At 55.7% G+C, this 9,690-nt stretch overlaps 2 protein-coding genes across 2 annotated transcripts; one reads left to right on the forward strand and one right to left on the reverse strand.

Moving 5' to 3' along the window:
• Nucleotides 1-151: 151 nt before the first annotated feature.
• On the reverse strand, nt 152-2,929 carry GLTP (glycolipid transfer protein). Its single transcript, XM_062615568.1, has 5 exons — nt 2,755-2,929; nt 1,952-2,013; nt 1,621-1,754; nt 1,240-1,390; nt 152-927 (listed from the first exon to the last, which is right to left on the reverse strand). The coding sequence occupies exons 1-5, from the start codon at nt 2,855-2,857 to the stop codon at nt 745-747; spliced, it is 633 nt and encodes a 210-aa protein (XP_062471552.1). The 5' UTR covers nt 2,858-2,929; the 3' UTR covers nt 152-744.
• Nucleotides 2,930-3,896: 967 nt separating this feature from the next.
• Nucleotides 3,897-8,994, forward strand: TCHP (trichoplein keratin filament binding). Its single transcript, XM_062615985.1, has 11 exons — nt 3,897-4,329; nt 4,452-4,508; nt 4,668-4,736; nt 5,544-5,717; nt 5,904-6,016; nt 6,192-6,258; nt 6,516-6,688; nt 7,089-7,170; nt 7,384-7,569; nt 7,663-7,806; nt 8,024-8,994. Exons 1-11 carry the CDS (start codon nt 3,922-3,924, stop codon nt 8,054-8,056), a joined length of 1,506 nt encoding a protein of 501 aa, XP_062471969.1. The 5' UTR covers nt 3,897-3,921; the 3' UTR covers nt 8,057-8,994.
• The last annotated feature ends 696 nt before the right edge of the window (nt 8,995-9,690 follow it).

Consider the following 9,690-nt stretch of genomic DNA (forward strand, 5'->3'; position numbering starts at 1 on the left):
CCGGAGCAGCCCCGGGACAACCTCATTCCACCCCCCCCAGGAACAGCCCCACATGGGGCAGCCCCAAAAGGTCTCCCATAAACAGCCCCCCCCCAGGCAGAGCCCCCTAAAACACCCTCCTCAAAGAGCACCCCCAAACATCCACCCAGGCTGAGGTTACCGTCAGTGTTTATTAACAATCACATCCCGTCGGCAGCACCGTGAGGCCGTCGGTGGATAAGGCAATGCGTGCTCCCACACACCCCGTGTGCGGCTGGAATCCTGGCTTCAGCCACCGGCAGAGGGGCCTCGCTCCGTGCAGGCGCTGGAGGAGTCGGGATTCCCTAGGACAGTCATCGGCTCCTGCTCCATGGGCATCATTCGGGAAGCTTGTCACATGGGTGCCGGAGCAGTTGTTGTAGTCCAATGGTATTGGTAGCAGTCCAAGAGGATCAGGGCAGAGCCAAGGCAGCTCCATTGGGATGCAGCCACCAGCCACGCTTCATTCCCTGCACCATAATAGGTGTGAACCCAGAGGATGGGATTAGAAACACTTAGTCTTCCCTCTTTAGTACAAAAACTTGGGGAATCCTGTGATTGCCATATCCTGACTAGAAAACTCATTATTCTGTTTAGAAAACAGGTTATCCACTGCAGATCCAGACAGGAATCAAAGTCGCCTGCCAGCCAGGAGCCGCCCCAGTGAGTAAACCACAAGTAGCACCGGTCACACCTCACTACAGCCCTGCCAGGCCCCTGCGAGCCTCAGGCTTTGTAGCTCAGCTCCGCGTTCATCTTCGTGTACATCTCATAGATTGCATCCAGGATGGGGGTGACCCTCGAGAGGAACTGATGGATCTTCTCGATGCTTTCCTCCTCTTTGACTTCTTTACCCTTCTCCAGGGCCTTCAGTAGATCTGATTTGTATGGGAGAGCATAGACTGAGCCCTATAAAAGAGAGGAAGAAGCTGTAAGGCTCACAAAACCCCAAAGCTAACCCTATCCCACATGCAGAGCCCCAGCCTGGGTTATACCCATGCACTTCCGAGCATCCGGAGACCCCAAGTGGATGCACATGGGAACAACCTCAGGGATGGTAGCTGATCCCTTGGAGAAGCAGGGATGCACAGAGAGGGTCCTAGCTCAAATAGATCAACAGCTTCCCATGTTTCCAAGCCCTTATTCCCTAAAGCACATCCCTTCTCGGGGCAGATGGGCTTTAGGAAAGGCTGTTTCCTCCATGGAGATATGAACACTCACCGTGAAGAGCTTCTGCAGCATCCAGCCATGGTATTTCTTTAGGGCAATCTCATAAGCCTTCAAAGCATTCACTCGGATGAGGTTCGGGTGCTCCTCATCCTGCTCACCATCAGAGATGCTCTGCAGCAGCACCAGCATGAACTTCAGGCCCCTGGGAGAAGAGTGGAGACGTTGTGATGGGGAAGAAGATCCTGCCTCTCGGCCTCCAACAAGGCACCCCCTGAGCCTGGCACATCCAGGTCCCCCCAGAGCCCCACAGCACACAGAGCTGGTGCTTGGTGTGCTCCCCACAATGCCCCAGCCCAAAGGGAGCAGCCAGACCCATGCTCCCCACAGTAGATGTCCCCACGTGCCGGAGCAGCTCCCAGCGCCCTGAGTCACCTTTTCAACCACATCAGTGCCAGCGTCGCGCCCGTCTTGGGCCAGGCTGCACCGTGCATCTCCTTCTCCACCTCCAGGATGTTCTGCAGGGTTTTGAACTTGGTGGGGTTGGAGTCATAAACTGCACGGATTTTCTGCGGGCAGAGAAGGGGATGGGTCCTGGGAGATGCCCGGCTGGAGCTTGCACCAGGGACCCCGTTAATAAACACACCAATGAGCCCCAAACGGGAAGAAAACCCCCTTCTGAACACCTCCAGGTCGTGCACCTCTGATCCCACCACGTCTCTGCTCCACGTTCACCTCTCCTGACCCTCCCTGCGCCCGTTCCTACCTTGATATTTCCAGCTAGGTCGGCTTTGACGGGCGAGTACACGATGGGAGTGCCCAGGCAATCTGCAGAAGCAGGGAGGGAGGACGGTCAGGCACGAGGGGACACAGGAGACAACACAAAGTCGGGTCATAAGCAACAGGCTTCACCTTAACCACAGAAACACACTGAGACAAGCACCGGCGAGGCTGGGAGCGGCTCTCCAGCCTTGGCTCAAGGACACGGTGAGCAAGAGCTTGGCCTTGCCCGTGCTGGCAACCCGCTGACCCGGGATGCAGCCCCGGTACTGGGGCAGCACAACGGGCAGCGCCCTGCGTCCAGCGAGGCCGGCCAGGAGCCGGCACACAATACCGGCTTTGTGGAGGGCAGCGAGCCAGCGTGGCATGAGGGTGCCCATGCCAACGCGCTCCCACGGCCCCGGCAGGGGGTGAGGACCGCGGCTGGGACCCACGGGCCGGCCCGGAGCGACGCCTCCGGCCCGGGTGTACCGAGGGAAGGACGCTGGGCCCGGCCCTGCCACTGCGTGGGCCCCGGGCACCGCGGGACGTTTCCCAACGGGGCTGCTCGGCGGGTTTGACGGGCCCGTGATGCAACCGCGGCCTCGTGGAGCCGGGATCGGGGCCCACCGGGACCCAGAACCGGGGGTGGGAACGACCCAGAACGGGGGGGACCGAGCAGCAGGGACGGGGGACACCTGGTCCGGCCGGGCCCAAGGGGGCGCTGCCCGCAGTAGGCCTCGGCGGGGCCGGCCCGGTGCCGGTGGCTGCCGCAGCTCCCACCCCCTCGGACGGCAGGCCGGGGCTCACCGAAGAAGGGCGGAAGGTGCGCCACGGCCTCCAGGAAGGGCAGCGTCTCGATCTGCTTGTCCGCGGGCAGCGGCTTGAACTCGTGCTCCAGCAGCAGCGCCATGGTCCCGTCCCGTCCCGCTCCGCACCGGGACCGCACCGGCACCGGCACCGGCACCGGCGTCCGACCCGGCAGCGCGCCGCCACGGCGCCACGCCCCCAACGCCCCAGCCAATGGCAGCTCACCACCCACCGGCCAGCCCGCCAATCGGAGCACGGGGGCGGGCTTTGAGGGGCGCAAAGCTCCGCCCCCTCGGTGCCCACTCACCCATGGGCAGGGTGGTCCCTGCTTCCCGGTGCCGGTGTCCGGGCCCGTGGGCACCGGGGCCATCCCCGGTTCATCCCCCCCGGCCTGGTCAGGGCTGCACAGGAGCCTCCAGCGGGGGAAATCACAGAACCCCAGCCTGGTTTGGGTGGAAGGGACCTTAAAGCTCCTCCAGCTCCAACCCCTGCCACGGGCAGGGACCCCTTCCACTGGAGCAGCTTGCTCCAAGCCCCTGTGTCCAACCTGGCCTTGAACACTGCCAGGGATGGGGCAGCCACAGCTTCTCTGGGCACCCTGTGCCAGCGCCTCAGCACCCTCCCAGGGAAGAGCTTCTGCCTCAGAGCTCATCTCAGTCTCCCCTGGGGCAGGTTAAAGCCGTTCCCCTTGGCCAGAATGAAAAGTCCCTCCCCGGCGCCCTGGGCTCGTTCCGGTCGCTGTTAATTATTCAGTGGAGATCAATTGCTCGGAGGAGCAGGAGGCTCAGGCAGGGCGGCAGAGAACAAAGCGCGACCCGGGGCCGCGGCGATTGATTAATATTAAACACTGCTGAGAGCTGCGGGTGTTAAACGACACCGGGCTCCGCGCAGGCAGCGGGAGGGGACGGGGTGGGATTGACCGGCGTCCTGGCTCCAATCGCGGTGTTTTCACCGCACATTCTGGTTAAACCAGTCGTGCAGCGATACGGATCTCCGGCAGCAGCCGCAGAGACCAGCCCGGGCGGGGCTCGGCGCCGCAGGAACTTTGAGCCCGGAGCGTTTACAGCGCCATAAACCGGAGCTGCTCGCCCGGAGCCCGGCCCTCACCGCGAAGCGCTCCGCGGCCTGTCCCTCGTCGGCGCCCGTAGCGGCCGTTGTTGGTTGGCGATGGCGCTGTGGGGCCGGGTGTCGGCGGTGGAGCGCTGGGCGGCCGGGCGGGAGCGGGAGGCTCGGAGCCGGCAGCAGTGGGAGCGCACCAGCCGCTCCTTCGCGCAGGCCGCCGTGTGCTGCTCCCTGCAGGCCCGGTGGAGCGAGCCCCGCGGGCCCCCGCGCAGGTACGGGCCGGGCGCCGGGGGTAGGCCGGGCCGGGCCGCGGGCGGTGTCGGCGGTGGCAGCGCGGCGGCGGAGCTGCGGGACGCGGAGGAGGAGGCGGCGGCGGCGAGGCTGGAGCAGCGGCGGGAGCGGCTGAGGCGGCTGCTGGGAGAGGAGCGGGAGGCGCTGGCGGCGGAGCTGCGGCGGGGCCGCGGGGCGGAGCGCGCCGGGGTGCGGCAGCGGAGCGAGGAGCGGCGGAGGGAGGTGAGCGGGGCTCGCTGCTCGGTGGGACTGGCTGGGGGCTGCGGTGCCCTCCGTTAGCGGCTGCTTCGGGAGGGTCTGGAAGCCTCCGGTGCCCTCACACGATCCAACTCTCCTGTTCGCAGGTCGCCGAGCAGCTGCTGCACGAGCACTGGAAGAAGCACAACGCGGAGCTCCGGGAGGTGACACTGGTTTCTTTTTAGTCCCCACTGCCTTGGAGTTATTAAATCAGTTTTTAACTTGGCGGTCATCGTACGGCCCCAAGGGCTGGGCAGATCGTGGGGGTGATCCCAGCAGAGCCTCTGGCACTAATGGTGATGCCGCATCTGCTGTCTTCCCAGGTGGAGTCAGACCTGCACAAGGAACATGTGGTAGAGGCTTGGGGAGATCAGGTGCAGCAGAAATCCAAGGTAGGCAGGGGGAGAGCCCCGGTGTTACTGGTCACAAGGGCGGGCTCCCAAAATGGTGAGCATGTGGAGGTGTGGCACCAGGTGCCTCCTGACCCCACTGGCACACAGCTTGCCTTCCTGTACTGACACGGCTCGCATGTGGAAGGGATGGGACTTGGCTGCTTGCTCGTTTTCTCACACCCATGTTGAACCAAATCGTGACTGAGGTCACCACACTTGTCCCCTTAGTGCTGGGGAGCTGCTGTGCTGCAGAACAAGAGCTGCTGTCAGGACAGATGCTTTTAATGAAGAGCCATCATTCTGATGTACTCATTGTCATGAGTACACACCATCCATCCCCCTAGGAAATTCAGTGCTACCTGCCGAGTGCTCTGATGCAGGATTCAGTGTGGCGCTCCTTTCATCAACAGTGAGCCAGAGCAAAGCTGCAAGAGCACAGTAATTGAATGTGCACACACTAGATCTGGGAATACAGTGATTTTGATGTGAAAGAATCATAAAGGTCTTCAAATGCAGATTTCAGAGTTAACTACAACAATAATCTAGGTTGTAAAAGGAAAAACTGAGTGTATGAGACCACCCGTGCTTGGCATCAGGCCCGTGCAAGGTCTTGCAAAGGATGTGTACAGGCTGACAAGCCTTTTCGCCAGCAGACAGTTCTGCTTTGTCTCTGTGCTTATTCCTACCGTATTTTGTTCCATATTTTCCCAGTACAAGTCACTTGCAGGATTTGCTTTGTGGATTTCCTGAGCCAGAGGCTGTTTCTTTACTTTAGCCTAATGCCATGTTTTCTTTTGGCTTGGAAAGAGAGAAGCAACTGAGCTTGAAGAGAAAAAGCGTTACGAAAACGAGTATGGAACTGCGCGAAGGGAAGCGCTGGAAAGAATGAGACAGGAGGAAGAGAAGCGGCGGCAGAAGGAGAAGAAGCAAGCAGAGATGTTGCTGCAACAAATAGAAGAACTGAAGTTACAGGAGAGAGAGGTAAGCCTTAATTCCTCCTCAGGTGAGCCACTGAGCCATACATGAAATTGATGTGAAAATTCCTGCAGTGAGGATTTTGACTGCTGCAGGGGAGCAGGATGGGGTACCAACTCGGTATGAACACTCTCTCTGGGCTGTCCTAGCTCTCAGATACACTCTTTCTTGGTTGTTTTTTAATCCTTTTAGGCAACAAAGCTGAAAAAGGAACAAGAGAATTTATTAAAGCAGCAGTGGGAGCTGGAGAGCTTGGAAGAAGGAAGGAAACAAATGGAAGAGCACAGGAAGAAGAGAGAGCTCGGGTAAGAAGAAAGGGCAAATGCATTGGTGCCATTATTGCTTTTTGTTTATGTTAGCATTAGCAGGTATCTCTGTTGGCTGTAAGTTACGTTATCACAGAAGCACCTTCCTGAGTGCTGGCATATAAAAGATCAGGCTTTACAGTCAGATTGAATGTTCTTTGTTTTCCTCTTTCAGTCGCTTTTTGAGGCACCAGTGCAATGCCCAGTTACAGAGACGAGCTCAGCAGATACAAGAGGAGCTGGTAAGAGAAAGGATCCCTTGATTTTTGCTTTATAGATACCGTATGCTGAAAAACTCATTCTTTGTGTTCATATGTTTGCCTCTGATGCTCACAGGTAATTAGTTAGGAAGCTCCTTCCAGCTCGTGAGCAGGAACTGGAGCAAAAAGGTCAGAGGGAAGCCAGCAGACTGAGTGTCAATACCAGTAATGGTGGAGAGTAGCCCTGCACCCAGGCTGGAAGCCTGCTGGATAGCTGTTAATCCTGTGTTTTCCTCAAGGAGATAGACAGGCAAATCCTATCAGCCCTCCTTGAGAAAGAAGATGAGGAGCAGTGCCGCCAGTCAGCGCGACGGGAACGGGCTGTGGCAGATGCTGCCTGGATGAAACGTGTCATTGAGGAGCAGCTCCAGTTAGAAAAGGAGAGGGAAGCAGAGCTGCAGACTATTTTCAGGTGAGTCTGCCCACCTCTGAATGCCATCTGAAGAGACAGATCCTGTGCTGAGTGGCATAACCAGTGCAGAGAGCATCTCCTCTGCTGACAGGACAGTGTGCGCTGCCATCAAGTTTCAGTCGAAGGTTTTCTTGTGGAAGGAAGACTTGTAAGAGCTTCAGCTGTAACTACCCCAGCTTTGATAGCAATGCCCTTAACTACCTGTCCCCCATGTGAAATAACATCCCTGTTAAGAGGCAGCCTCCCTCCCAAAGCCCTTCTGTGCCCAGGAATTCCTGCTGCAGGCCAGCATTTCCTGTACCTCTAAAGCACAGGGTAGCTTGTCTATGCCCATAGAGTATATAGGGTTTTCTTAACTGTAAGTAATAACCTCAAAGAGAATTCTTCCTCTCCCTTTTAGAGAAGAAGCTAGAAAGATGTGGGAGAAGAGGGAAGAAGAATGGCAAAGAGAGAAGGCAGCCAGAGATCACCTGATGAATGAGGTGAGGATCTTTTTGGATGAGGTCTCTCCGGGTTCCAGCTATAACCCTCCACCCTCCAGCAGGCCTCGGCCATCACTACCCAGGGCAGAGTTTTTCTGCTTGTCTGACTCATTGTCTCAGAACTATCTAACCATCTGCCCTGAGATTGCCCCAGTTCTGCTTCTAAAGCTGTCTTTTTCTTGACTGACCTCTCTTAATCCTCATTTCACAAAGGTCCTCGCAGGCAGACAGCGCCAGATCCAGGAGAAGATGGAGTTAAACAGACGAGCCCAAGAAGAGTCCATAAGGTATCGAGAGCAGCTGATTAAAGAACTTGAAGAGGCCAAAGAGCTGACTCGTCGAGAGAAGGAGCAGGAGGAGGAACTGAAGACAGCACGGAGGCAGGAGCTGGAGGCACAGGTACCGGGTGCACCCCAGAAACACTCCCAGTTGCTGAAGGTGCCCAGTCTGTGTCTGGTCTCACTGTAACCACTCTTTTTTCTCTGTGCCCAGCTGACAGAACGGCGCTTGCAAGAGCAGGAGGAGCAGCAGAACCAGAGAGAGGAGGAAGAGGAGGAGAGATCAGCCCAGCAGCACTGCCAGGAGCTGGTGCAGCAGGAGGCCAAGCGCATGGCGGAGCAGGGCTATCGCCCCAGGGTAGGTAGCAGAGCTGTGGGGCAGCCCTGACACACAGGTGATAGCCTCAGACAGACACAATCCTCACTGCCCCTTAGTTATCACATGGCACCAGGGCAGAACACTGGGCCTGTTCCTTGGTACTATTTCTAACACTAGTCTCCCTCCTTTGCACGTGTGCAGAATGTGAATTCTAGGGCCCATCAAGTAGTTACTGTCTTTGTTTTGACCCCATTAGCTCTACAGTTACCCCAAAACAGCGTGGACCTGAGGATTCTTGTCCTTTGCACCTGAGGAACGGGCACCAAATGTGGCTGCAAACTACAGAAAGAAAACTTGGAAGAATCAAGGAACTTCTGAAACTGGGGCGGGGGGGGGCTTTAGAATAGCCTACAGTGACACTGAGACTCAACTCAGGGGATTTCTGAAACTATTTAGCTGTGGCCTTGCTAAAGAGCCAATTTGTACTGGCTTTGAGAGGTGGAGGTGTGAGCATCCTCAGAGGACTGAACTGCTTCAGGAGCTGTGACCATGTATTTCAGCAGGTGCTACACTGGGGCAACACAGCAAATAAAGAAGCCCTCTGGATCTGAAGAGCGAAAGGATCCAGCCTTCCCATAGGATGGGCACTGCAAATCACTGTGTTTGGAGTCAGCTCATAATGTGTGCTGCAGATCAGCAAGATAATCAGTGTTGCAGCTGTAATCCTTAACATGTTCCTCTCCAGATGGCACCAATGACTCCATTAAGTGTTGGTTTTCACTTGTTTCACAAAGAATGAATAACTTCAACCTGAACAAGCTGCTTGTTTCCTTACATGAGCCAACTCCTGCAACAGCAAGAGAGGGTTTAGTTGATCATTGCACTCGATTCCTTCCTTTTATCATTGGTGACTGTGCTTGAAATTGGTCCTTCAGCTGGTGTGGCATGTTCAGGTCCTGTCCAGTGCATGAGGAGCTGTAGAGGGGCCCTGCCACAGACAGGCATCATCACAGCCCTGCAGGTGTGACTCTGCTGGAGACACCTTTTCCAAGATCTTCTCGTTACAGAACCATCAGTCAAATAACCCCAAATAAACACTGAAAGAGTTTTAACATTTTATAGTAATACTGTAAACAAAAGATTAAGTCAAAATATTGTACAGACAAATGACACTGATAAATACAAGGTTTGGAAAAAAGGCGAATAAATTTTTTACTTTCCTATGCAGCATTTTGTAAAGAAAGAGCAGAGTTTGGTTAGAGGGGAAAAAGGGGAGATCTAGTCATAAATGACACAACCACCTTTGTTGTTTGAGGTGTTATGAATCCAAGGCCTAGTGCTGTGTGACCATAACCCACCCGGCACAAAGGTTTGTTCAGAGGCAGGGAAGTGGCCAGAAATGGTGTTTAGGTGACAGAACAGGAAATCAGTTATGGGTTGACCATGATTTTATAGCTAAAGGTAGAGCCAAATGCTTGGGTATAAGAAACCTGGAGCTGGCATAGCAAGAACAAGGGCTTGCAGCTCTCAAGGGTGTCCGTTTGGTTTGGTGTAGAAGCAAACAGCTGATAGATTACAACACAACTCCGTGTTTCCCTGGCCTGGAAATCAGGCAAGGTATCTTAAAAGCACACAGCAGTGGCCTGAGAGGCTTCAAGAACCACCTCCTGCCTGGCAATGGTGCCAAGTTAAGGAAAAGCTCCTACAAGATGATCACTGTATTTAACTGCCAGTAGCATAATTCTGAAGCAGGTTTTACGAATACCTTTTGTGGCTCTACTCCCATTTCCAGGAGGTCAGAGACACACAGAAAGGAAGTAAAAAACCCCACATTTAAGATGAATTTACTGGGTTGTGATTGACTCTCCATTCCTTCCCTCCACCTTGCACTGCTTTAAGAAGGGAGCTAACTGCAACAGGAAT

The sequence above is a fragment of the Pezoporus occidentalis genome, unplaced genomic scaffold (assembly GCF_034315485.1).
Source record: "Pezoporus occidentalis ecotype Australia unplaced genomic scaffold, CSIRO_AGI_Poc_V1 ctg102, whole genome shotgun sequence".
NCBI lineage: Eukaryota > Metazoa > Chordata > Aves > Psittaciformes > Psittacidae > Pezoporus > Pezoporus occidentalis.

Coding starts and splice junctions, on each gene's coding strand:
- GLTP (XM_062615568.1), bottom strand. CDS start 2,857: ATGGCGCTGCTGCTGGAGCACGAGTTCAAGCCGCTGCCCGCGGACAAG. Junction 2,014..2,754: donor GCACCTTCCGCCCTTCTTCG/GTGAGCCCCGGC, acceptor CTGCTTCTGCAG/ATTGCCTGGGCACTCCCATC. Junction 1,755..1,951: donor ACCTAGCTGGAAATATCAAG/GTAGGAACGGGC, acceptor CTCTGCCCGCAG/AAAATCCGTGCAGTTTATGA.
- TCHP (XM_062615985.1), top strand. CDS start 3,922: ATGGCGCTGTGGGGCCGGGTGTCGGCGGTGGAGCGCTGGGCGGCCGGG. Junction 4,509..4,667: donor ACAACGCGGAGCTCCGGGAG/GTGACACTGGTT, acceptor CTGTCTTCCCAG/GTGGAGTCAGACCTGCACAA. Junction 7,570..7,662: donor GGCAGGAGCTGGAGGCACAG/GTACCGGGTGCA, acceptor CTCTGTGCCCAG/CTGACAGAACGGCGCTTGCA.